Source organism: Trametes versicolor, assembly GCF_000271585.1.
Source record: "Trametes versicolor FP-101664 SS1 unplaced genomic scaffold TRAVEscaffold_11, whole genome shotgun sequence".
NCBI lineage: Eukaryota > Fungi > Basidiomycota > Agaricomycetes > Polyporales > Polyporaceae > Trametes > Trametes versicolor.
The window spans coordinates 730,777-755,455 of NW_007360331.1; the positions used below are offsets into that span (position 1 = coordinate 730,777).

The following is a 24,679-nucleotide window of genomic DNA, read 5'->3' on the forward strand; positions in this document are numbered from 1 at the left end:
CGCGAGATTCTGTATCGGGTAGGTTATTTGTACGGACCATGGGGACGAGAGCGGTGGCTCGTGTGTACTCATCAAGATATGAACGTATAATGGGTTTGATAAGTACGCCAATCTCAGGAAAGTAGGTCGGGAAAAGGACAAACAGCGGCCGAACATCATCCATGACACTCCAAAGCACGTCCAGAGCGGGCGCGGTGAGTAGGCTGCAGATGCGAGGGGAGACGGTCAAAGTGAGCCGGCGAATCCTCCACTCGGAGTAAGTAGCCTGAGAGTCTTCAAGCGTAGGTTTGGAACCAGGAGCGAGGTGCTCGAAGACTTTTGCGAGATCGATGTCGGGACATAGAAGTTGAGGCGGTGGCGCCATTGCTGTGTTATATATGTGCGATGAAACATCCAACTCAGTAGAGAGAATCAGAGTGACCCACCGACAGAGAGCGTGTTTCAGTAGATCGGGGCGAGTCTAGGAAACCCGGTAAGCGAAGTTGTCGAAGATGACCCTAGGATACAGAGACCTCGGTACTAGTATCAGCTGGCTGCTATCGATGGCGAGGAATAGCTGTAGAAGGGAAAGAGGAAGTTAATCATGCGTTCAGAGGCCGGGCCCTGCTGTGGTGCCTGGAGTAGGTCGCGGTGCTCTGCGCGCACCAAGTGCGCGGCCGTCGCAGACAAATGATATCCTGTAAATATTTGATATACGAAGCGATCCCTTCTTCAATACATCTTACTCCGAGCTGGCAAGATAGGCTGGTCGGTTTGCTATGGCGCACTTGCGATGCTGTTGCCCAATGCTAGCATAGATGGAATGATGTATGTGTGTTTGTGCCGCCTGTCGGTTTGTATTACAACAAGAAATGTCAGATAAAATATGTGGAGGCAAAAATGGAGGAAAACTCGTCCGAGAGCATTCGAAAGCCTCTTTCCAGCATGTGGTTAACCGTGTACTATGGGGGCTCGACACGCCGGAAGCCACACCCTTTCACACCGAGACGACCGTTCAGACAGCCGCGCCCGGCCTCCGTGACATCTGGAAAACAAGAAGAGGTAACGCGAGGAGGTCCGTCGCCTCTCCATCGCTATCGACCTTAGCCGCGCGAACAGGGCCGAGGTCCAGCTCCGGGAATGCGCGATCCACCGCGCGAGCCAGAGAGACGAGGGGCGTGCCCACCAGATACGTCTTGAGCCGGAACAGACGCAACCCGTGGCCCGGCCAGTCTCGCAACGCCCCCGCATCGAGCGCGCCGATGTCGTCCGGGATGCCGTCCGGGCTAAGCCCCGGGAGCGAGAGACGCGTGAGGCGTGGATGGGCGCGCGCGAATGCGAGGAGGGTGTCGAGCGTGGACACCATGGAGGGGTCGTCGTCGTGGTAGAGCACGCTGTTGTACTCGAAGCGCTCGAGCGCGGGCCAGGCGGTGCACAGTGCGGCGAGGACGGCGTTCTCCAAGGGGCAGGAGATGTTCTGGAACCGGACCAAGACCTCCCGGAGATTATCCAGGGCGCAGAGGGAAGGCGGGAGCACTCGTGAGGGAGTAAGCAGGGGTGAGGTGTACCGGGAGTCGGGCGCGTCCGGGTCACCGGGGGAAACGTAGAAGCGCAGTGAAAGGCAGCGGAGGTGGGGCGGTAGTTTGGCATAGGCTCGGGGTAGATCGTCGACGTCGGGGTCATCCCCCCTCTCGAACTCCCGCGCGAGAGCTAGCGTCTCGAGCTGTGGTGGGTTGGTCATCTCCAGGAAGAGAGCGAGGTCGTCATAAGAGGCTGTCAAGTCCATGTGTCGTAGCTCGAAGAAGCCTGGCTCAAACTTGGTCGCTTGTAAAGAGGTCCGTTCGTCCGCACAGAACTCGAAGGAGAGACATAGGAAGCGGAGGTTGGGAAAGCCCATGAGCGCTTGTATCATCGATCGCCGAGCTATCACCGGGTAGACGACGTCGAGGGACTCGAGGTGGGTGAGAGCGCAGACGTCGATGGATTTGGGTATGTTTATGCCACGACGCGGCCCTGATGCGTTGGGAACGTATTCGTATATCACCAGAGTCTTGATGTGGGATAGATGTGGGCGAAAGGTGTCCACTAGCAGGTTGCTATCCCTTGCATTCACCGATGGAAGAGGAATGTATAAGTTGACGTTGTAGACGGTGGGGCCTAACAGTGACATCAGTCCCCCGAGAGAGCCGTTGATAGTCAAGTATTCCAAGCGCGGGAGCAGGGGCGACCCTTGGGATTTTTGGAGCAAAACCATCCATACTTGCTCTTGTAACGGTGAGCCAGGATTCTTGCCGAAGTTGCCGTTGATGCCTCGTATGCGCGGCGCGTATTCCTGGAAGCGCTGCCACTCTTTCTCAGCGATCGCACCCACAAAATTCTACGGGGGAGACGTTTAGTATTGATATCGAACCAACCAAGACAGCAGTGTGACAATCATACTGACACATTCCGTACTTGAATACGTTGAAAAAAGACATAGGAGGTTGTTGAAGTTGCACATGTGTCGCCATAGCACATCCAGTGCGGGTGCCGTGAACGACCTGCAGACGCGCGCAGACGCAGCTAGCGTATACTGACGAAGCTGCCGTTCGGAAATGACGGCAGGAAACTCGTCGAAGTGAGGTACGCCGCCAGGTTCCAGGTGCTCAAAGATCTTAGAGAGTATGTCGTGGCACAGCACCTGCGAGGAAACCATGATGGAAGGTAGCTGCCCTGTAGATCCCTATCAGAATCGTATTCAATCTCCAGCGCAAGTGTGGTCCATAAATTTGAACATACAGATCAACAGAATGTACCTTCGGCTTGTAGATGGGGTTCTGAGGCCGAGAAGGATAGCATACGGCTGCTCCGCGTCCTTATACCCGGATGGGCGCACGATCCGCGCTTAGTACGGCGTATCTCGACCACAATCATCTCATATCGATGAGAGAGCCTCCGGGCTATTTCCCCACCTGGAAACCCCCTCCCACGATGTGGTTTATGACAGTTCGCCAACCACAATCGTCACGAGTGCGTTCAACGATGACGACTCACCGAAAACGACGTGATTATCGATGTACAACCATTCAATAGCACAGAGCACATAGCATAGGGCTCACAGGACTGATGCATTGCCGTAGGAGAGACGGCCGATGCCAACGCGAGGCAGCCTCTTTCACTTTCATGCGTATGCTCCCCGTCATCCAGAAGGATAACATGTGCGAACGAACGTGTTGTCGGCGTCGCGCTCTCCTCTACTGTTCATGATCACACGCGCAGTTGTTGGAGCTGTGTACCTCGCCCGACGAGAAGGAGAACAAGACTGAGAGGAACAAAGTGGTGGGCGCAGGAGGAAGGAGGCGCGCAAGGTATCGGACCCGTTGGGACTTTCTACCGGAATCCGGCGGCCTTGGGCGCTTCTTTTGAGATGAGAGACTCGACGTCGACATTTACTTGACCCGAAATTGTGACCGTAAGACTCCTCGTAATCAGGCAGAGGCACTAGCATGGAACTACATAACACTTTTCAGCGATCAGACGATACATGTATACAGCACATCCGGCGCACTCCTTCCTAACGATTTCACAGGGGTGACAAAGCTACGAAGTCCCCACCCATGTAGAAAACAAAGTTGAAAGTAGTACGAGCTTCTGGGAAAGGAGTGATTGCTTACTTGGTCGCAATATTGGATAGATACCAGTCGTAGAAGTACTGCTCGATAGTCTCCAAGGTAGGGCGCTCGTTAGGGTCGCCTGCCTTGCACTTTCGCACGATGTCGGAGGGCACCTCATCCTCCTCGAACAATTTCGGGAGGGCGACCCCGAGCGCGTGCACCTCCGCCGCCTCGATGCCGCGCGGGGCGGATAGCCACACATCGTACGGGTACGCCCTGTTTCTGAGGGGCACCTGGTCTTCTCCGGCATAACCCAGAGGCGGATGATAGACCAGCCTGCCCTCGTCGGACACGGCGACGTCACCTCCGGCGTGCACTTCGGGCGCTGCTGCCTCCTCGTTTGCGCGCCCCTGCTCGGAGTCGATGAGGACGGCGTCGTAGTTTGCGTCCAGCATGAAGTTGGCGCACTTGACGTCGTCGTGATACGTATGGGCCGCGTAGTGGATGTGCACAAGCGCAGTTGTTGCCTGGTATGCCCATTTGATTCGCCGGGCCAGCTCGACCGGTCCGGCCTCGAGCACCTCCCGCAAGTCACCCCAAGGAAGAGATTTGGAGACGAGGCCGCAGATGAGCGTCGCGCTCCCGAATTCGCGAGAGATGTACGCGATCGGAGCACCGAGGATGTGGGGGGTGGCGGAACGGTCCGCAATAGTTGCATCTCGCGCAGGGTACCCGGATCGAGTTGGGGGCCTTTCCGAAGTCCCCATGAACGGCTCGTACGCGTGAGGCGTATAGTTGAAAGCGCTGCCACTCCGTCTCTGCGATCGCACCAGTAGACTCCTATGGCAGAAAAAATCAGCATCCATCGGGGACGACAGGGGTGACATGAGACTGACGCATTCTCTAGGTTAGTGATATGTAGCCGCGTACTCGACGCGCTCGCTAGTCAAACAGTAATGCCCAACGTCCGGGACATCTGGAAGGCAAGAAGAGGCGCCAGGAGGAGGTCCGCTGGGTCTCCATTGCCACCGATCTTAGCTGCGCGAACAGGCCCAAGGTCCAGCGCTGGGAAGGCGCGGTCCACCGCGTAGGCCAGCGACACGAGGGGCGTGCCCACCATATACGTCCTCAGCCGGAATAGGCGCAGCCCATGCCCCGGCCAGTCCCGCAGTGCCCCCGCGTGAAGCAGGTCGATCCTGTCCGGAATCCCCTTTGGATTGAGCCCAGGGAGCGTGAAGCGTCTGAGGCGTGGGTGGGCGCGCGCGAACGCGAGGAGGGTGTCGAGCGTGGGCAACCTGGTGGCATCGTCGTTGAAGTAGAGCGGGCCGTTGAACTCGAAGTCCTCGAGCGCGGGCCAGGCGGCGCACAGCGCAGTAAGGTCGTCGTTCTCCAGAGTGCGTGTGACGTTCGTGAACTGGAGGAAGACCTCGCGTAGGTCATGAAGGGCGTAGAGAGAAGGCGGCAGCACACGAGAAACTGTGAGCAGAGGCTCCATGTACCGGTCACCGGAAACGCTGGGATTTTCTGGGAATACGCGGTAGCGCAGACGGAGGTCGCTGACTTGGGGTGGTATTTTGGCGTAAACCCGGGGTAGATCTTCGAACATAGGATGATGGTCCCACTCGAGCTCCCGCGCCAGAGCTAGTATGTCAAGCCGTGGCGGGTTGGTGACCTCCAGGAACAGAGCGAGGTCGTCATAAGAGGCCGTCAAGTCAAGCTCTCGAAGCTCGAAGAAGCCTAGAGGAAAGGTGGACGCTTCGAAGGAATCTCGCTCGTCCCAACAGAGCTCGAAGACGAGGTGGAGGGAGCAGAGGTTGGGGAAGGTCATGAGCGCCTGTATCATCGATCGCCGAGCAATCACCGGGTGGACGACGTCGAGCGACTCCAGATGAGTTAACACGCAAAAGTCGACGCATTTGGGCATGGCTATGCTGCGACGCGGCCCTGTCCCTGGGGCAATGTATTCGTTCAACTCCAACGTCTTGACGTAGGAGAGATGGGGGCGGACGGTGTCAGCCAGCAAGGTGCCTGCTCCTCCATTCCCCGATGGAATGGGGAGGCCTACGTTTAGACTGTGAACAGAGGGGGCTAGAAGTGATATAAACCCCCCAAGAGAGACGTCGATGGTCAAATCTTCCAAGCGTGGAAGCAAGGGCGATCCCTGGGACCTCTGGAGTAAAACCATCCATACTTGTTCTTGACGTGGTGCGCCAATGCTCAGGCTGAAGTTCGCGTTAATGCTTCGTATGCGCGAGGCGTATTCTTGGAAACGCTGCCAATCTTTGTCGCCGATCGCACCAACGAAACACTAGGGAGAAACCGAGTAGTACGGATTATGAGCGGGTGAAGACGAAAGTGACGCGATAGTACTGACCTCTTTTGTGTCCGAGTATGTGGAAAAGAGGCGGAGGAGGTACACGAAGTGGTGTGCGTGACGCCACAGGTGCGGCGAACGCGCTGCAGACACGCACGGACACGGCCAGCGTATACTGACGGAGCTTCCGTTCAGAGATGATGGCGGGGTACTGGTCGAAGGGGGGTATGCAGCCAGGCTCGAGGTGCTCGAACACCTTGGAGAGTATGTCGTAACACAGGAACTGCGAAGATACCATGATCGGAAGTAACTGCGCTATAGATCCGTAGTAGAATCATAATCAATCGCCAGAGCAGGTGTGGGCCATGAATTTGAACGTACGGATTAACGGGACGTATCTTCGGCTAGTAGCATGGGGTTCTGAGGCCGAGAAGGTTAGTATACGACTGCTTCGCGTCCTTATAGCCGGGTGGGTGCACTATCCGCGCTTAGTACGGCGTATCTCAACCACAATCATCTCACATCGATGAGCGAGCCTGCGGACTATTGCCCTACTTGGAAACCTCCTCCCAGGATGTGGTTCAAGGGAATTCGACAACCACAATCGTCACGAATGTGTTAAACGATGACGACTCACGGAAAGCACGACGTCAAAATCAACGCACAATCGCCCCATAGCATAGATGATATAGCATAGGGCTCACAGGACTGATGCATTGCCGTCAGAGAGGGCCGATGCCAACACAAGATAACCTTGCACTCTCATGGAGTCCCTGATGCTCCCCGTCATCCAATGGGACATCGTGCGTGATTGGACGTGTCGCGCCTGCCTCTGCCGTTCGTGATCACACGCGCAGTTGTTAGAGCTGTGTACTCCGACAAGAAGAGAACAAGACATGGGAGGAACAAGGTCGCGGGCGAAGGAGGAAGGAGGAGGTGATTTGGGAACAAAGAGCTCAGAGATCGCCGGCTACGGCCGCCCGGCGCCTAACAGAACAATGGCCGTTCATCTCTCCCTCAACAGCCCTCGTTGCTCTTCTTCTCCTCCCACCACTTTCCAACGTTTCACGCGCAGCGCGCGAAGGACGTTGACGCACTCTACCTGCATGATCAAGAGAATGGCGTCGAAACTCCATCTGGGGCAGCCCAAGCATCCCGATTCTTCAGCGTCCTCGGCGGCCTCTTCGTACACTTCCTCGGCACCCTCTGTGTCGATCCTCTCGCACGAACACCGCGCGTCGATATCGACCCAGCGCACGTCCCTGCACGAATGGGTCAAGGACCAGGCCGAGGCGCTCCAGCAGGAGCGGCCCCCACAGTCGGACGCAGTGCCGCTCGAAGTCCGCCGGTCGAAAGGCTCATACCGCCTCACCGACTTCATCATCCAACGCACCCTTGGGACTGGTAGCTTTGGTCGCGTACATCTAGGTGAGTCTCATGACATCTCTTTTACTCTCCCCCCCCATATCCTGCGAGGCGATTTGCTTGAACCCTGAGTTATTCCGAGGGGCCGCCACCTTCCATGCACTCTAAATGGGCGCTTACATTGATCTAAACGCCCATTTTGAATGTAGGCGGAAGAGTGCGGAGAGCGAGCGGCGATGGTCATGACAGAAAATTCGCGTTACAGCGTCACTGCGATATGAGGTGTCGAGTACGAGGAGCGGCCTCGCTGTCATATTCTGCGATTTATTGGTAGTGTCGAGCACAAGGGCGCCGAACATCTTCATGAACATCGAACTGATGCTTGCTTCAGTACGCAGTAAACACAACCTTCGTTTCTACGCCGTCAAGGTGTTGAACAAGGAGAAGATCGTGCGGATGAAACAGGAATCCCACACCCGCAACGAACAAATGATGCTGCAGGCAGTCCAGCATCCGTTCATCATCAACCTATGGGGGACGTTCCAAGATACGGCAAACCTGTACATGGTGATGGACTTCGTCCCAGGCGGCGAGCTATTTACCCTCCTGCGACGATCCAACGTATGTATCATGCCTTTTCTGATGCATTACCGTACTTACCATCTACGCAGCGCTTCCCCGACCCCGTCGCCAAGTTCTACGCCGCCGAAGTCGCCTTGGCACTCAACTATCTCCACTCAAAAGACATCATATACCGCGACCTCAAGCCGGAAAACATCCTCCTCAACTTTGACGGTCACATCAAAATTGCCGACTTCGGCTTCGCGAAGTACTGCTCAACAACCGCATGGACGCTCTGCGGCACCCCTGACTACCTCGCACCCGAGGTGAGACCGTCCTGTGCCAGCTGTCTAACTCCTTGCTGACGAGCCTGCAGATTATCGGCAACGCACGCTATAACAAGAGCGTGGACTGGTACGCGCTCGGCGTGCTCATCTTCGAGATGCTCTCCGGCCTGCCGCCGTTCCACGAGCCGGACATCTCGCCCGTCGTGCTGTACGAGAAGATTGCGCAGGGCCCGGGTGCGATCAAGTGGCCCGCGTTCCACCCGAACGCGACGGACCTGATCCTGAAGTTCATGGAGCGCGACCCGTCGAAGCGCTTCGGGAACATGCAGCACGGCGCGGGCGACGTGTTCGCGCATCCGTGGTTCCGCGAGGTGGACTGGAAGAAGCTGCTCAACCGCGAGATCACCGCGCCGTACCTGCCGCGCATCGCGGGTGACGGCGATGCTAGCGCGTGCGTCTCAGTTGTCCTTTTTGTGCGCGTCCCTGCCATACTTACCATGTGTTCTCTGTTTAGGTTCGAGCGATACCCGGAGGACAACGCGGCGGCGCAATACGGCGCGAGCACGCCCGATCCGTTCGGCGCACGATTCCCCGATTTCGAGTATACCAGCACATAGTGCTTCGGGCTGCCGCCTCTTCTTGGATGCTATGTACATACGCTCATCGGGTTGTCGGATACCACCGGCTGGTTGTTGTACCTGTTACCCTGTCATCGCTTTCGGACTCTGTACTGTATATGTACTTTAGTATATCCTTCGACACACGCTTCCCGAATCCAGTGCGATTCACCCATCCAACTGTGTGCGTAGCGTATGGGTCGAGGACGAGCAACAAGGACTGCACCATTCGAGGTGGCCACCCGGGTAACCGGCCCGTAGCTGCAGACCGTGAAGCGCTCGACGCGTCGCGTCGCGTCGGCGCGTCTTGAAGCCCTTTTGCGCAAACCGCCACCATTGTAACCCCCCCGTCGGGCAGGACGCACGTCTTCGTCCCCTCTGCATTCCAGGCCAGACGAAACACAAGTCAAGCATCGGACGTGGAGGAAACGACCTGTTCCTGGAGTCTCACTTACTGACCAGTGGACGTTCAGCTTTAGTCGCGGCCAGCTCGCAGCGCAAAAATATCCTTTGTACTGACAGAGTACTTCACGGAAAGGTTTGTGTTCATATCACCCCTGAATACTTGCATATCATTTGCTAAAATGAGACTATCATTGTGTAGATGCGGTCGAGTGCTGCCTCTAAAGCGCTTCTGTGCCAGGAAATTCTTGTCGAGATTCTTGGCTACCTCTCCCCTGGCCGACCGGACGAACACGCTCTACCGAAGGAGAGGCTACATAGACGCGAGGCCCAGAGAGCTCTTGCTCGTGTTGCCCGCGTGTGCCATGCTTTCTCCGGGCCTGCGCTGAACGTGCTGTGGCGCGTTGCGGACAGCCTGGTCGCCCTATTGTCCGTCCTTCCCTCATTTACACTCTTGCCCTCAAAACAACTTGTGAGTCTCAACTTTGGCTTGCTGTCAGCTGGATTTCTTATGGAGTGGTGTAGGCGTTGACGCGCGACGTGACCGACGCGGAATGGGCCCACTTCCAAGAGTACGCGCGCCGCGTACGGGTGCTGTATTCGCGTTCTGAAGACCAAATATCGCCCTCTGTCTGGATATTCTTTGCGAGACGATGCCCGGACGGACATAGCCTCATTCCCCGACTTCAAGAGCTTGACGCGCTCGACGTGTCCCCTGCCGAGCCCGGCAGGATCCTCCTGCTCTCTCCAACCCTGCGGCACCTCGCACTCACCATCACCCACACGTCGCACAGGATAGCAGAGAGCTCTCCTATCATCGACACAGTGATGGAGCTGGTACAAAAGATCAGCGTACCCAACCTTGTGGGTCTGCGTGTCACCGCGGCAACCACCGACCTGCCGTTTAATCCCGACATCATGCCCTACACCCGTCTCGCACACCTGCAGGAGCTGGAGATACTCTCTAGCTGCCTCTTTGACAAGGATTCGCTTCAAGCGCTGTTGGCGTTCCCGAACCTTCGGAAGCTCACCGTAAATCCGAAGTTTCTTGGGGACATGGCCGGAGACGAGCTCACGCCAGGGCTGCACGCGTTGCTGGACTTAAAGATCATCGGCTTTCCTGATGTGGTGTCACGGTTCCTGCAATGGACTTCTCCCCCTGCCCTCGAATCCCTGGCTATCGACTACATCGACTGGGTGTTGAACCCAGGCGTCCCCGAAACCCTCCCGCTCAAGAGCGCCACCAAGTCCCTCCGTCGCCTCAAGATCAGCTTCGCGTCATACCTTCTGCCATCGAGCCTGCTGGAGGTGATGCGCCCCATCCTCGAACTTGACGGCATGACCCACATATCCATTACCATCGACCACCTGGAGATGGAGCTTCCCGTCACAGAGACTGAGCTACTGACCATGGCGGACGCGTGGCCTAACCTCGTCGAGTTCGAGATCGACGTCAAAGAAATCGACGGCGGCGACGACGTCCTGGACTACAACGGCCGCCCCTCCCCTCGGTCCCTCATCACCTTCGCGGAGCGCCACCCGCGTCTCGTCCGGCTCATCTGGCCGTTTGTCGAGACGTTCGACGCCTCAGGAATACGGGACATGGAAAATGCCCCTGCACTCGATCACGGCCTTCAGGTCTTCCGCTCGTGCATCGTGCGGGACGACGGCCTCCCGAAGCATCGCGAGTTCGCGACGTTCGTCGATCGCCTGTTCCCCAACCTCGACCTGTCGGACGTTCAGTACCCCGTCCTGGCGAAGTCGCACTATGGGCGCCAACGATTCAAGCGATGGTGTGAGGTCGAGCAGTTTCTCCTCGCGATTCATACCGGAAGACAAAGTCGCTCTCGCTTGACATAGCGTCTGATATTTAGCGCGCCCTCCCTATTATGTCGGACTGCACCGTTTGGTCTATAGTACTATATACCTTTCTATGAATATACGAATGTCTTGTTTTGAAATGAATTGCCTTCGCTTGATGTATGGATCGTTTGAATACGAGTTTTCGGCTTGCTCTCGTCAATGTATAATGACGCTGTGGGATTAGACACACGGGCGCTTTTCTTAGCTTCTTCCTCTGTCACCAACCACATCCTTCGCAACAAGAACTGGCCACTCTATGAATGTAAAGTCTCCACCAGGTACATATGCCATTTTAAAACGGACCTCCGGACAATTGTGAATTTCCGACATAGACTGGTAGGGTCCCAATTTGTTGCGCTATTTAAAAATAACTTCCTTGTGCTGACATGATCGGACCGCACTTGAAAGTACAGATGCTAGCGATCCACCAAATTCTACGGTCACCCGCGATACTGCTTGAAATATGCCTGCACCTAGCACCAGGAAAGCCGGGGGAGTCAAAATGGTCTATGGGAGAGATAAACCGACGACCCTGCAGGCTGACCTTGGCGACACTGGCCCGAGTCTGCCGTGCTTTTTACACTCCTGCATTGGACGTGCTATGGTATCGTCTAGAGGATGTGGTGCCCTTGCTACGCATACTTCCTCCCTTCAAACGCGCAAAGGGTGACGAGAAATACGTGCGTTATCAACGTCCATTAAGCGCGCCACACCGTCAAGGCTTACGTGCGAGTATAGGTGCTTTCCCGAGACATCACTCAGGCAGAATGGGAGCGCATGCAGCACTACGCTCGTCGTGTAGGTGTCGTCCACATATACGACGACCGCCACTACGGCCGATGGCCAATCTGCCCCTCCGTCTGGACCTTCCTTGCTAGATGGTGCGCCACCGGGCAGGGGTTCCTGCCTCGCCTACGGCGTCTCGAGTCATTCATTATCGCGCAGGCCGAACCGGGATACATCCTGCTCTTCTCCCCGTCTCTGCGACATCTCTGCTTGAAACAAAAGGGCAAACTCGACCAGCCCACCCTTTGGACGAGCCACGTCATCGCCGAGGTGGCGGAGCGAACGGTCTACCCCCACTTGCAGAGCCTACACGTCGACAGCCCACATTTCCTACGAAGTCCTGGTGGAGGCTCCCCTCTGAGTGCGCGCCTTGTGAATCTTCACGAGCTGGAAATCACACACATGGTTCTCGTGGAGGCCCCCTTTCTTCAGGCGCTCGCCACCCTCCACGAGCTGCGCAGACTCTCCATCTGGATGCGCGTGCGCGCTTTGACGGGCTGCTATCTCCCGCGCGGTTCACTTAGCAAGCTTCGCGACCTCACACTCCGAGCCGATCCGCTAAGCCTCCGGCGATTCCTCCGAGTCGTCTCACCACGCCACCTCCAGACGTGCACGCTGCACATCATCGACTGGTTCCGGTGCACAGAGGCCGAAGCACTCCGTCACGTCCATGCCGCGCTCTCGCAATGCATCTCCCCGTGCACCACCAAGTTCGCCCTGACGCTCGCCGCCGACAGCCCCCGCGTCGCCGACCTCCTCTCGCCCACACTCGCTTTCCACTGGCTCACGCACGTGCACATCACGCTCGACTCGTACCTCCCGGAGCTCGTCGCGAGCGCAGCCGATCTGCACGCGTTTGCGACTGCGTGGCCGCACCTCATCGCGTTCGATTTTGCACTTGCGCGGTGCGACGAGGGCAACGAGGTGCTGAGCGTGCCCGACGCGCCTGTGGCGCGCACGCTCGTCGAGCTTGCCGCGCGACTTCCGCACCTCGAACGCCTCACACTGCCGTATATCTCGCTCATCGACGAGGACATCCCGGACGTGTATACGGTGCCGGCAGGGGAGCATGGGCTGAAGGCGCTGCGCGTATGCGTCACGCACGACGGGTACTGGGACCCCGCGTTAAGGCGGGAGTTTGCCATCCTCGTGGATCGATTGTTTCCGCATCTGGACGTGGAGGACATCCCGTGCAAGAGGGTTGCCAATGTGGACGACTTTGTCGACTGGAAGGCGTTTGCGGACGTGCTCGTCACGTTGCGTTCCGGCAGGGAGCACATCAAGGAGTTGAAGCGTCGCCGCAAGCTCCAGAAGAGGCTGGGAGTTGAGCCGTTTGGTCCGTAGCATGTACGGTTTATTCTTGCTTCCACAAGTCCTCTGAGTGAAGAAGGTCCGCTGACTGATTGTTTAGACGTATATGCATATATCATCGCTATCGTTGCTTGGTTAGTTATCACATCCACTGTTATAGAATATATTACTCTCTTGGTATCACTATACAATGTTCTATCGTCCCGTGAGTCGACTGTTTTAGCGAGCGAATTCCTTCACCGGATAGAGAGGACATACGGGCGCTTACTCCCAAAGCGATCTCTGCCTCAAACCACATTGTCCGCAGGTTGTCGCTCGCTTGAGTGCGCTCTGTTCCTAAGGTACATATGCCATTATAATACAGAACATACATATCTGTACAAATTACCGGTGATTCCTGTCGCTTTTCCAAACAGCCTATTTTTGCTGACTTGAAACCGCCAGTGGCACGGCGGAACGCACGAATGCCAGCGATACACCAGGTTCTGCGAAGCCCTGGGATACTTTCTGAAATATGCCAGCATCTTGCACCAGGAACGCCCAGTCAGACCGAGCCCTGGCCTGAAGTGACAACCAGACGAGCCAACAGGAAGACTTTGGCACGCTTGGCCCGGGTCTGTCGCGCTTTTTGCGCCCCCGCGCTGGACGTGTTATGGCGCATTATGGAGAGAGTTCTACCCGTGATACGCGTCCTCCCGCCCCTACGGTGTGTTAAGGTTGACAAGAACTACGTATGTGGCCAACGTTCACCTATTGGCGCTGCCAGTGGTATCGCTGCGGATTCAAGGCTGACGTGCGCGTTCAGGTTCTCTCTCGGGACATCACCCAATGCGAATGGAAACGAATGCAGCGCTACGCTCGTCGCGTACGCGAGGTCCACTTCATCGACGACCACGCGGGCCCACCGGAGATCGCGCCCTCCGTCTGGACCTTCCTGGCGAGGTGGGTCTCCCCCGGGCAGGGGCTCCTGCCCCGTCTACGGTGTCTCACGGGGCTCATCGTCGCAGAGGCCGACCCGGGGCACATCCTACTCTTCTGCCCCTCCCTGAAACAACTCGGCCTGATGGAGAACGGCTGTTTCAACGCGTCGATCTTTTGGACGAGCAACGTCATCGTCGAGGTCGCGGAGCGTACAGTCTTCCCCCGCTTGGAGAGCCTGCGCGTCGACCTACCCAAATTCCTCCGCGGGCCTGGTCCGCTAGGCATCCCTTTCAGTACACATCTCGTGCATCTCCGTGAGCTAGACATAACCGAGCCAGTACTCGTGGAAGCGCCTTTTCTCCAAGCCCTCGCCGCGCTCCGTGAGCTGCACAAGCTCTCACTCCGGCCGGGCGTGCGCGCACTGAAGGGGTTTCGCGTCCCCCGCGAAACCTTCGACGCGCTCCGCCACCTCACACTCAAAGCCGACCCGCTCAGCCTCCGCCGGTTCCTCTACGCCACACGCCCCCGCCACCTCACCACATTCAACCTTCACGTCGTCGACTGGTGCCGGTGCTCCGACGACGCCGCTATCCGCCACGTCCACACCGCTATCTCACACATCCCCTCCTGGAAATCCATCCCCACGCTCTCAGTAACGCTGCAAGGCGGCGCCGGCCCACGCCTCGCCCCCCTCCTCGCGCCCACACGCGCGTTCCGCTGGCTCACACACGTGCACGTCACGCTCGAGTCGTGCACCGCCGAGCTCGTCGTGACCGCCACGGAGCTGCTCGCGTTCGCCGCCGCGTGGCCGGACCTCATCGTGTTTGAGCTCGCGCTCTCGCGGTGCGACTCAGGCAACGAGATCTCGCGCGTGCCCGACGCCCCTACCGCAGCCACGCTGCTCGCACTGGTCGCGCGGCTCCCGCGCCTCGAGCGCCTCACGCTCCCGTACATCTCGCTCGTCGACGCGGAGATCCCGGACGTGCACAATCTCCCCATGGACGAGCAGAGCGGGGTGACGGCGTTGCGGGTGTGCGTGGTGAACGACGGTGACTGGGTGGACGCCGGGGTGCGGCGTGAGTTCGCGATCTTCGTGGACCAGTTGTTCCCAAACTGGGACTTGGACGACGAGAGCCCGTCACCGTTTGTCCCGAATAACGAGCGCGTTGAGTGGCGGGACATCGAGGAGATCGTTGGGACACTACGTGCGGGGCGAGAGCTTGCCCGCGAGTTGAGGCGTCGCCGGAAGCTCCAGAAGAGACAGGAAGTGGGATTGATAGAGCAGTGATATGTACGCAGCGGTGTTCTCGATATATGGGTAGTAACGTTTATTTTCTTGCAGTTAGCTGCACGATCCAGTTTCATACGTTATGTGTGCCTATGGTATAATATCAACACTCGTCGATATATGTATATATGCTCCTCCACACTCAAGCGTCGAATAGAGATCAAGCCTAATCATATAACTTGTACAACCGCATCATGAACGAGTATCGATACAAATCTACTACTATGCTACACAAAATCCAGTACACATGTACCCTGCCAGCGACCCGCGCCAGCCAACCCCCTTCCTCCCCTTCCCCGCCCCCATCCGCACACATTACACGCCCAGCGCCTCCACCCACTCCCCCATCGCCCTTTCATCCACACTCAGCGCGACCTCCGCAAGCACCATCCCCTCCTCGCGCGCCGCGACGTCCGCCTCGAGCCGCAGCTGCAGCGTCAGCAGCTCCAGCCGCTGCCCGTTCTCCTCCCGCAGCCGGTGTCGCCGCGCGGTCAGCTTCTTGCCCCCGCGCCGCGCCTTCTTCTTCTTCGCCCCCGCCGGGCCCGACGCCTGCTCGGCCGGCTCCTGTTCTTCGGGTATGCTGGCGTGCACGCACAGCGCGTAAGGGGTAGTGGGAACAGGGGCGGGGTTCAGGAGGCGCGCGAGTGGTGAGGACAGGATACTGGGGCGCGTAGGTTTGAGCGCGGGCTTGGGGCGACACCCACATGTACTGGACGTGATGGCGGGAGTAGGGGCGGGGGCCACGGCGGGAGGGGGGTTGCGCGAGTGCACGGTGATGACCGCGCGCACGCCGTTCTCTGTGCCCTCCTTGCGCTCGAGCGCGACGGTGTAGCTGACGGGGATGCGCGCGTGCCCGATCCCCGCGAGCCGTGTCGTACGCATGGTCAGTACGCGCGGCAGGAAGGGGCGCGGCTCGAGGAAGGAGAGGCCGGGCGTCCAGCTGGGGAGGTAGGTAGGCGCGCAGTCGTAGAATACTTGTAGCGGGGGCTTGGGCGGGGTGGTGGCGACGGCATTGGTGGTGGTCGTGCATACGGCCGTGGAGTCCGAGCTGCCGGGTAGAGGGACAGCTGGAGGTGGGGCCAATGTTGCGGCGCGTGTCGGGACTGGCGCGTAGATGGTGCGGAGGTGGGCGAGAGGATCGGAGGGCGCGCTGGTGCCGACGTTGGGCGGATAGACGGCGAGGGCTGTGCGGGGGACCTCGTAAAGGATGAGCTCCTCTTCGTCACCATCGGCCGGGAGACTCGGAGGGGCACGGGGATATACCACGGTCTCGTCGTCCTGCTCATCATCGGAGACCGCTTCGACGACGACTCTGAAGGTCCTCGGCGACGGGAGGTGCACAGCTGTTGGAGCGACGGGATGTTCTCGCGCAGGGAGAGAGGGTTCGCACGAATGCTCCAGGGGTGGTGTTTCCGACGAAACTCCTGGGTCCAGCTCTGTTGACTGGTCTAGTTCTGGCAAGGGGACCGACTCCGTCGATAAGGGCCCCCCTGGCAACACGACCTCCGGCTGAATGAAAGCAATACCCTCTTCATCTTCCTCACCCTCGTCCTCTTCGTCGCACCCAGAGCAGCCCTCCGAGCAATCGTCCGAAACGTCAGATCCCTCAGACTCCTCCTCGTCTTCTGAGTCGAAGTCCGAATCGTCTTCGTCCCATTCACACGCCCACTCGAACTCCAGGATCTCCTTCGCCCAAGCATCCGCCTCTTCCTCCGTCTTCCCCGCCCGGACCCAGTGCGCCCGTACGTCGTCGTCCCAGCGCTCCACCACGGCCTGCTTCAGAGCGGATCGCGAGGACCCGGGCCCGTCAAACGTCGCCCCGAGCTGCGTGTCCCAGTTGTAGTCGCAAGACCACCGCGACCCGAGCCCGAGCTTGTTGAGGAGGAACTCGGCGCTGGTGGACGTGCTGGGGTCGCATTTGCGTGCTCGAAACGCGTGCACGCGTGTCCCTATGAGACGGGGTTCGTCCGTCGTAGATGTTCCTGACGGGCAGGAGTGGGGCGAAAAGACAAGGAAGCTGTGGTCCGAACTTGCAGATGAGACCCACTCGACGAGAAGCTCGACGTAGTGCACGGCTCCCCCCACAGGTTTGAGGAACGCATCGATCCGTTGATAGAGCCCCCCGCTGGGCTCGTCAGAACCTGGGTCGCGCGAGAGGGGGATGAGCGAGTAGACGCGCCAGGCGAACATACCGCGGGTGCGTGCCAGATGCTTCCCAAGCAGAGCGATGTCGGCCGAGTGCAGAGTCAGAGAGTCCAGGTGAGTCAACGAGTCCACCGAAGCATATGTTGGGGTGCAGACAGGACAAGATGAGTTAGCAGCCGACCGACGCTCAAACGTTGCGGACTCGAAGCCACTGTCGTCGCAGTCCGAGACCACAGCGCTGTCCACCGAGTTCGCAGAGGCTAGAGTTTCCAGGCTGACGTCTGGCCCGAGTTGCGTCCGTGGACACCGGTGAGCCTGCGGAATAATTCATCTTACAGCGGCTTCTTCGATTACGATTCTTTGGACGCACCGTGCTGTAGCGCAACCTATCCAAACTCCACGAACCGGGGATGCCAGTGGACTGTACAAGCGCATCGTAAGTGCAGCACGACAATCGATTCGAGATAGAGCACGTACCGTTCCCGTTATTCCTCCTATAAATATCATGAACTCCTCGCCCGATGCCCTGTATACCTTCCAGAGCACAGGGACCGTCGCAAAGATAAAGCCAGCCGCAGCCCGGAGTAGTCCCAGTATCAATTGGACCAGCCCAGCCACAACATCCCCTAGAGGTTGAAGCGCAAGATTGACGCAGAGACCGGTCAAGGACAGAGGAACGAAAGGGGAGCGTGAATGCAGCAGCGAGCATGGCGACTCGGCGCATTGAGCCCGCATGAGCTCGAGCGTCGTCAAGACGAGATGGAACACCAGGAGAGTGCGCAAGATCATGCTGTCAGTCGTAAGTTGCGAGATTAAGACCAGCGGTAGAATAAAGTCGACCCGTTAGAAAGAAACAAGGCTGTGGTTGGCGGAGACGGAGAGACTAGGAAACGAGCGTGAGGGCGACCTAGTAAGTGATCAGCAGTTAGTTTGTTGGAGTAGAAGCATGGGACGGAGGTGGTGGTCCAGTATCAAGAGCGCATCGCTCGCAGATATCTGGCCACCGCTTGATGGTCGCGGCATTGGCCGCACACCAACCAGACTCGATCGGAGACGCGTGAACGTCGTGAGGGGTGGGTCACGTGATCGCGTCTGCCGTTTGCTTCTCCCCCCGTCACCTGCGCACAAGTAAGAAAAAATTGTGTATAGCCGACGCACTAAGCATGATGTATGATTATAAGGCTTTCCTGCAAAAGCACGAAACACTTCAGCCAAGTGGACTAAAAGCTACAAGTCTATCACCAATTCCGACACGGGGAATCGAACCCCGGGCTATCGCGTGAGAGGCGATAATGTTAGCCACTACACCATATCGGATTATACCGTAAGGAACGTCACTATGTATTTGTCGTGTTGCAGAGGTGGCTTGGTAGCATTCAAGCCTTCAGCAACGGGCCACGAACGGGCCACGATGGACACATTCATTCAACGACAGAAATGAAACAAATACCTCACATCTAGAGGATGTGGACTGTTCGTGCTGTGAGTATATATATGCGCACGACTTGCGGCCCCCTGATAGACTGATAGAGGGCGCCCCTATGAGAGGATTCGTGGATGTGCTCCCGCGGCCGTGGTATGCGAGTGGCCATAGGGGTGTGCCCAACACACCTCACTCTGCAACTCTAGATGAGATGAAATCCTGTGGTAAGTAGCAGCTTGTAAAAGCTACGATATCATGTCTTGCCTATATACTGCAAACGTTTGCGTTCGCTGAAAGTGTAGTGTGATTTCGGAACATGGGCGGCAGCATTCAACGCTTGCAAAACTTAGACGACGAGTCATAGCGGGCCAAAAGCATCTGCGCACCTCAAGCCCAGCTTCAAGGTGTTCCGAAGGGAGAGCGTTGGAGCGCCATGAGTGAGTCGCAGAGCAGGAGCAGCGGCAAATCACAAGGGTCGGCCGACGCATACCCGAATGAGGTCACACGCGCCGAAGAATAATCATCCACACACCTCTGCTTTCGCCTCTCTGTGCGACTCGGACCTACGATAGCTCCAGAGGACGCTCGTGTCTCCACAAGGCACCGGAGCAACACGTCTGCTGAGCTGTACGTCAAGGATGCGTTACCACCGGACGCTCGCACCGACATACGGTGCGATCCAGGTGGGCCGCGGCCACACGCTCGGCGACACTTACGGACAACAACACTCGACATATGTACACGTCCAGTGTCCACCGTGACTCGGCGGGGTAAGAGCGGCGCAGCGGGCGAGGGGAGGGGGCCCACGCGCGCGCGGTCGGTGTTCAGGCGGAACGAGTGCGGAGGGTCGACGCGGAAGGGACGGAAAGGGCGGGGTCGTGCGGGGGTGGCTGGCCTGCCCCGCGCCCCCGCACACGGCCAAGGCGGGGTAAGAAACACATGCCTCCCGCCCAGGCCTGCCCTCTCCCGCCCGTGCGCCCTCCGAGTCCTCCTAGCCCCTCGCACATATAGCATGCCCCGACCCGACGTCTCGCGCCCTGCTCCCCCCTCCCTCTCGTCTACACCTCGACTGCGCGACTGCACTAAACACATCAGTAGAACTTCCGCGCGACTTCTGTGCAGCAGCCGAACACCACCCTCGATCTGCAGGTGCGCATGTGAGCTTCGGAATGCAACAGGACCTCGCCCTGACATACATACACCGCCAGCTCCTGCGTCGCCCTCACACCTCTCGCCCCGTTTCCCCATTTGCCTCAAGGACACGCTCCCCACGAAAGCAGTAGCAAAATCATCCCCACAAGCAACCGCCCGCCATGGCCTCGCGATCCGCCGACAAGAAGCCTGTAGGCTTCGCCACACAACTAACCGCAGGAGGGATCGCAGGCGCGATGGAAGCGGTGCGCCCCCTCTTCATACACGAAACGCGGCTGGTGGAAACTGACTGCATGCGCATTCTAGCTGTGCTGCCAACCGCTCGACACGATCAAGGTCCGAATGCAGCTCTCGCGGTCTGGGCGTGCACCCGGGGTGAGTGCTGCTCCGTATGACTCGTCTGGTCGCGTCTGGGGCACGGTAGGCCGCTGCTGGACATCTAGTGGCGCATTCATGCGCACCAAATGCACAGTCCTCTCACTTCGGTGGTGTTTGCGTTTGCATAACCTATGCGTCCATGGGCGTATGCATGCAGGACGATGGCCATGACATCATAGCGCGAGTGCGGGGAAAGGCGCCCATTCAATGAAGCCGGGCCGTGGCTGGAGAACGACCTTGCGAACATATATTCAACACCCTTACGTCGCAAGCTAGAAATACCCAACGTACTCTTAAAACGTATACGATGCTCACCAAGCTGCCCACAGACGAAAGCGCGCGGGTTCATCGCGACGGGCGCCATGATCGTCCGGCGAGAAACGCCCCTCGCGCTCTACAAAGGTCTCGGAGCGGTGCTCTCCGGGATCGTCCCCAAGATGGCCATCCGCTTCGCGAGTTTTGAAAAGTACAAGGCGCTCCTCGCGGACAAGTCCACCGGCCAAACCGCCGTCGGGAACATCTTCATCGGTACGCCCGCCCCTTTCCCATCTTACACTCCGCGCATGTCCTAACACACACTTCCTCCACAGCCGGCCTCGGCGCCGGCGTAACCGAAGCAGTCCTCGTCGTCACGCCCATGGAAGTCGTCAAGATCCGGCTCCAAGCGCAGCAACACTCGCTCGCGGACCCGCTCGAGGCGCCCCGCTACCGCAACGCGGGCCACGCCGTGTACGCGATCGTGCGCGAGGAGGGCTTCAGCGCGCTCTACCGCGGCGTGTCGCTCACCGCGCTGCGCCAGGCGACGAACCAGGGCGCGAACTTCACCGCGTACCAGGAGCTCAAGAAGGCCGCGCACCGCTGGCAGCCGGACCTCGCCGATTTGCCGTCGTGGCAGCACATGGGCATTGGCCTCATTTCTGGGGCGATGGGCCCGTTTTCGAACGCGCCGATCGATACTATCAAGACGCGTGAGTCCCCCCCTCCCCCCTCCCTCCCTCCCTTCTCCTGTTTCGAATCGTTTGCAGCGGTGAGACGACGCTGACGGCGCGCGCGACGAACAGGGCTGCAGAAAGCAGAAGCGCTCCCGGGGCAGAGCGCGTTCCAGCGCATCGCCGCGATCGCGCGCGACATGTGGCGCCAGGAGGGCGTGAGCTCGTTCTACAAGGGCATCACCCCGCGCGTGCTGCGCGTCGCGCCCGGGCAGGCGATCGTGTTCGCCGTGTACGAGCGCGTGAGGCGCAGCATGGAGACCCTCCAGGGCAGCAGCGAGGACCGCATACACAGCGAGTAGGGGATGTGTGGGGCTGATTTGGGGCGGTTGTCTGGGGAGGATGATGAGGGGAAGAGAGAGGGTAGAGGGGTTAGAAAGGGCGTGTAGGTCGCGAGAGGGGACGCTTGGGTTATACCCGGCTTTGGCGTGTACGATATGTTCATTTAACAGACACAGTCTTCTGCAACCTCTTCTAGAGCCTCATGCTCGTTTGGTTGTCTAGTCGGGTTGCATACCGCATCGTTCGCGTGGGCGTACCATACGCTGGCTCCGCGGCCCAGGCCTTACGCCGTTCCTCTGGATCCATCCTGCGTCCTACGTACCAGACCTTCGGACCCGTGTACATATACGTCCACATCTCGTACTCTCCTTGGCACTAACAGAATGCACACCAATGAGTTTCAACCAAATTCCGTGCATTTTATCAGATCCAGCACAGGCTACGCGCGGCACACAGCGGTGCCCGCGCTCAACGACACATGCATGTATGTACGTACGTACAGATCCCCAGTCATCGTACGCGTGGGCAATAACAGAGAACACATCTAGCTAGCGCAATTATAAGCGTCCCGTCTAACGTAGTAGCAGTACTAGAAGCGCAGATCCGGAGGGAGGGAGTGAGGGAGGGGGCTGAGCAACTGGGCCGGAGCAGGGAACAGGGAGCGGGTGGTAGAGCTGGTGGTACAGTGTACAACAACAGCGTGTGGTGGTCGGTACAGCGAGCGTATGATTAGTGGTGGTAGTGGGTGGTGGTGATGTGCAACAGGGGGCCCGGGCGGTGGGTGGACTTGATAATGGTACATGTGCATGCTGGAGAGGCAGAGAGACGGGCACGGAACGGGAGAAACAGGGGGTCGAGGGGGGGAGCACTGTGAGAGACAGAGTCCGCGCAACGCCGGTAGACCTAGATAAAGATACAAAGTGGGCGCGCGGCCGCGGAAAGGCGAAGGCGGGCGCGCGGAGTGAGCTGCATTGATGGATACACCAGGGGAAAACAGGTTGGGGTGGAGAAGAAGAGAGGCGGCGGCGGTGTCCGGGCCGCAAACGGAGAGATCGGTTTGGTTGGATGGAGGGGCGGCAAGGGGTGGCATTCAATGCAGTCGTAGATGTGGCAGGAATCGCGTGAACGGAGGGTCGCGATAACGGGGGGAGGGTGAGGCCTGTGGGAAGGCGCTGCCTCGTCGGCACAGAGAACGAAACGAGTCGCATGTTGCAGCGCGCGCCTGCTGTAATCGCAGAGCGCCGCTGATGCGCTGATTCGTATGGAGGGGGACGCATGCGCGCAACGCACTAGTGCGACAGACCTGCGCGCAGGCCAGCCAAACCACGCTGGAAGATGCCTAAGCGCGGGCTCCAAGGCGTGGTGGTGCCGCTGCCACCACCACCGCCATCTGCAGCGGTGGTGGAGGTGGAGATGCGCAGCGTTCCGCGTCTGCTTCTGCCCCTCTTCGGTGGCTGATGCTCCTTCGTCGGGAAGAAGTGCACGCTCTCCCCTGCACGCGGCGGGGATCCCGCAAACAGGAACGCGAGCTGCGCCTGTGTGACCGCGTCTGACGGGCGCAGGGGCGGTGGAGAGCAAGATGGGGGTGTACGAGGGGCTTCGGGCTCGGGCTCGTAGGCGGGCAGGGCAGGGAGCGGCTTCGCGATGAGCGTTTGTGAGGTCTAGAACGGTTGTGCGTCAGCGGGCGCGAACTTGATCATCAAACAAGGGGGTCGAAGAAGGAATAGAACGCCTCTCAGTTTCGGCAGAGGGAAGGGAATAAGGGGCGAGTAGGTAAGGGGCTGTGCGAGTTAGAGCTTATTGCGAGCGCCATCGCGCTGAGAAATGATTGGGTTGAAGATGGGAGCGAGAACCCGACTTAGGTTGGGAATGCGAAGTGTGAAGGGGGCATGGGAAGGGAGAGCCATGAAGCAGAAGCAAGACTCACGTATGGCCTGTAGGGACTCTCCGATTGCTCCCGCTCCGATTTGGGCTGGTACACACTGAACCCCCAGCCGGGCGCTGGCGCATGCTGCTCGGGCGACGCCAGCTGCTCCGAGTCCGTGTCGCTCTCCGACTCGCTCTCCCGTTCCGGCTCCGATCTAGGGCCATCAAGCCCAAGCGCGGCTTGTGTTACGTCCGGGCACGCGGAGAGTAGGCGACTGAGGCGTCGCCACGAGTAGCCGTAGCTGTGTCCAGTTGGTTCCTCGCCGGTGGGGATGTCGGAGGCGCGCACCGCCTGGGCATAGCACAGGTCCGCGAAGGCGTCCATGGGGGATTGCAACAACTGGTCATCGAGCGTGGCCAAGCACACAGGGTCTACCTGCATGAACCATGGCAGGCGGAAATCTATCGCGCGATCTTTGCGTTTGCCGAGGGACTCCGTTGATGGTGCGCGCGAGTGTGCAGGTATTGGAAGGGCTTGGGGTTGGGGAGAGGGCTCGGGATTCTGCACGACCGGAGTGGGCTCAGGCTCTTCGATCGTGTCCGTATCGTCCTCGGACTCGCTCTCCTCATCGTCCCAGAGAAATGTGCTCGCATCGGATTCTTCATCGTCGCTTTCCATGGACATTACGCTCTCGCGTGGATTTGAGTGGCTCCTGGCACCGAACGACATGCGGAAGATAGTCGAGGCGGGGGTGAGGCAGCGGAAGTCATCGGCAGTGACAGGGCTATTTGTGAGCCACTCCGGGGCGAGCTGGATGGCGCACGGACGCGCTACGTCAGCGCCGGTGTTCATGCGAAGTTGGTCTGTGATAGGAGAACTCACCTCGAGTGGTTGGAGTGTTCCGCGCGGCATGGTGGAGACGGGGCGGATAGTCGAAGGATCGCGCACGCAGAGAGGGGGAAGAGAGGGGGGAGAAGGGCGAAGCGGGAAGTTGAAGCGCAGGGTTTGGTTCGAGTGCACGCTGCCTCAGGCGGCGGGAGAGCGGTTATGTACGTGAAGAGATGGGCACGCTTCAGATCGCCTGGTCGACCGGTGATAAGGAGACAGGCGGGATGTGGGTGCTCTCCGATGCGCCCGCGGAGTTGGCCAGGGAGCG

At 58.8% G+C, this 24,679-nt stretch overlaps 9 protein-coding genes and 1 non-coding gene across 10 annotated transcripts; 5 read left to right on the top strand and 5 right to left on the bottom strand.

The window, feature by feature from the left end:
- Positions 1-797: 797 nt before the first annotated feature.
- Positions 798-2,674, bottom strand: TRAVEDRAFT_74323 (uncharacterized protein; the record flags this gene model as incomplete). Its single annotated transcript, XM_008044790.1, has 2 exons — positions 798-2,356; positions 2,423-2,674. The coding sequence occupies 2 exons, from the start codon at positions 2,672-2,674 to the stop codon at positions 995-997; spliced, it is 1,614 nt and encodes a 537-aa protein (XP_008042981.1). The 3' UTR covers positions 798-994.
- A 954-nt stretch (positions 2,675-3,628) lies between these two features.
- TRAVEDRAFT_51758 (uncharacterized protein) lies at positions 3,629-6,184 on the bottom strand (the record flags this gene model as incomplete). Its single annotated transcript, XM_008044547.1, has 3 exons — positions 3,629-4,412; positions 4,538-5,633; positions 6,067-6,184. 3 exons carry the CDS (start codon positions 6,182-6,184, stop codon positions 3,629-3,631), a joined length of 1,998 nt encoding a protein of 665 aa, XP_008042738.1.
- Positions 6,185-6,933: 749 nt separating this feature from the next.
- On the top strand, positions 6,934-8,890 carry TRAVEDRAFT_31211 (kinase-like protein). The gene is made up of 5 exons (XM_008044428.1): positions 6,934-7,314; positions 7,643-7,872; positions 7,923-8,138; positions 8,189-8,550; positions 8,614-8,890. The coding sequence occupies exons 1-5, from the start codon at positions 7,005-7,007 to the stop codon at positions 8,714-8,716; spliced, it is 1,221 nt and encodes a 406-aa protein (XP_008042619.1). The 5' UTR covers positions 6,934-7,004; the 3' UTR covers positions 8,717-8,890.
- Positions 8,891-9,320: 430 nt separating this feature from the next.
- Positions 9,321-11,132, top strand: TRAVEDRAFT_74325 (uncharacterized protein; the record flags this gene model as incomplete). Its single annotated transcript, XM_008044791.1, has 2 exons — positions 9,321-9,590; positions 9,644-11,132. The coding sequence occupies 2 exons, from the start codon at positions 9,321-9,323 to the stop codon at positions 10,976-10,978; spliced, it is 1,605 nt and encodes a 534-aa protein (XP_008042982.1). The 3' UTR covers positions 10,979-11,132.
- A 68-nt stretch (positions 11,133-11,200) lies between these two features.
- TRAVEDRAFT_74326 (uncharacterized protein) lies at positions 11,201-13,249 on the top strand. The gene is made up of 4 exons (XM_008044792.1): positions 11,201-11,317; positions 11,390-11,661; positions 11,720-13,114; positions 13,179-13,249. Exons 2-3 carry the CDS (start codon positions 11,395-11,397, stop codon positions 13,109-13,111), a joined length of 1,659 nt encoding a protein of 552 aa, XP_008042983.1. The 5' UTR covers positions 11,201-11,317; positions 11,390-11,394; the 3' UTR covers positions 13,112-13,114; positions 13,179-13,249.
- A 141-nt stretch (positions 13,250-13,390) lies between these two features.
- Positions 13,391-14,128, top strand: TRAVEDRAFT_31213 (uncharacterized protein; the record flags this gene model as incomplete). The annotated part of the gene is made up of 3 exons (XM_008044429.1): positions 13,391-13,468; positions 13,523-13,809; positions 13,884-14,128. Coding segments are annotated over exons 2-3 (313 nt in total), but the record flags the coding sequence as incomplete, so codon positions are not given.
- Positions 14,129-15,778: 1,650 nt separating this feature from the next.
- On the bottom strand, positions 15,779-18,221 carry TRAVEDRAFT_23261 (uncharacterized protein; the record flags this gene model as incomplete). The annotated part of the gene is made up of 4 exons (XM_008044358.1): positions 15,779-15,867; positions 15,992-17,747; positions 17,803-17,853; positions 17,910-18,221. 4 exons carry the CDS (start codon positions 18,219-18,221, stop codon positions 15,779-15,781), a joined length of 2,208 nt encoding a protein of 735 aa, XP_008042549.1.
- A 456-nt stretch (positions 18,222-18,677) lies between these two features.
- On the bottom strand, positions 18,678-18,749 carry TRAVEDRAFT_t191. The gene has a single exon. It is a non-coding gene; the product is annotated as a tRNA-Glu (tRNA).
- A 1,148-nt stretch (positions 18,750-19,897) lies between these two features.
- TRAVEDRAFT_173316 (mitochondrial carrier) lies at positions 19,898-22,036 on the top strand. Its single transcript, XM_008044793.1, has 6 exons — positions 19,898-20,004; positions 20,064-20,252; positions 20,314-20,382; positions 20,715-20,913; positions 20,976-21,353; positions 21,447-22,036. Exons 2-6 carry the CDS (start codon positions 20,169-20,171, stop codon positions 21,674-21,676), a joined length of 960 nt encoding a protein of 319 aa, XP_008042984.1. The 5' UTR covers positions 19,898-20,004; positions 20,064-20,168; the 3' UTR covers positions 21,677-22,036.
- Positions 22,037-22,805: 769 nt separating this feature from the next.
- Positions 22,806-24,651, bottom strand: TRAVEDRAFT_60563 (uncharacterized protein). Its single transcript, XM_008044794.1, has 3 exons — positions 24,406-24,651; positions 23,584-24,333; positions 22,806-23,317 (listed from the first exon to the last, which is right to left on the bottom strand). Exons 1-3 carry the CDS (start codon positions 24,433-24,435, stop codon positions 22,946-22,948), a joined length of 1,152 nt encoding a protein of 383 aa, XP_008042985.1. The 5' UTR covers positions 24,436-24,651; the 3' UTR covers positions 22,806-22,945.
- Between the last annotated feature and the right edge of the window lie 28 nt (positions 24,652-24,679).

Excerpts from the sequence above, each read along its gene's own strand:
- TRAVEDRAFT_31211 (XM_008044428.1), top strand. The coding sequence starts at position 7,005 with ATGGCGTCGAAACTCCATCTGGGGCAGCCCAAGCATCCCGATTCTTCA. Across the intron at positions 7,873-7,922 it reads CCCTCCTGCGACGATCCAAC|CGCTTCCCCGACCCCGTCGC; the intron begins GTATGTATCATG and ends CCATCTACGCAG. Across the intron at positions 8,139-8,188 it reads CTGACTACCTCGCACCCGAG|ATTATCGGCAACGCACGCTA; the intron begins GTGAGACCGTCC and ends ACGAGCCTGCAG.
- TRAVEDRAFT_74326 (XM_008044792.1), top strand. The coding sequence starts at position 11,395 with ATGCTAGCGATCCACCAAATTCTACGGTCACCCGCGATACTGCTTGAA. Across the intron at positions 11,662-11,719 it reads CAAAGGGTGACGAGAAATAC|GTGCTTTCCCGAGACATCAC; the intron begins GTGCGTTATCAA and ends GTGCGAGTATAG.
- TRAVEDRAFT_173316 (XM_008044793.1), top strand. The coding sequence starts at position 20,169 with ATGGCCTCGCGATCCGCCGACAAGAAGCCTGTAGGCTTCGCCACACAA. Across the intron at positions 20,253-20,313 it reads TCGCAGGCGCGATGGAAGCG|CTGTGCTGCCAACCGCTCGA; the intron begins GTGCGCCCCCTC and ends TGCGCATTCTAG. Across the intron at positions 20,914-20,975 it reads CGTCGGGAACATCTTCATCG|CCGGCCTCGGCGCCGGCGTA; the intron begins GTACGCCCGCCC and ends CTTCCTCCACAG.
- TRAVEDRAFT_60563 (XM_008044794.1), bottom strand. The coding sequence starts at position 24,435 with ATGCCGCGCGGAACACTCCAACCACTCGAG. Across the intron at positions 24,334-24,405 it reads GAACACTCCAACCACTCGAG|CTCGCCCCGGAGTGGCTCAC; the intron begins GTGAGTTCTCCT and ends TGCGCCATCCAG. Across the intron at positions 23,318-23,583 it reads AGAGTCCCTACAGGCCATAC|ACCTCACAAACGCTCATCGC; the intron begins GTGAGTCTTGCT and ends CAACCGTTCTAG.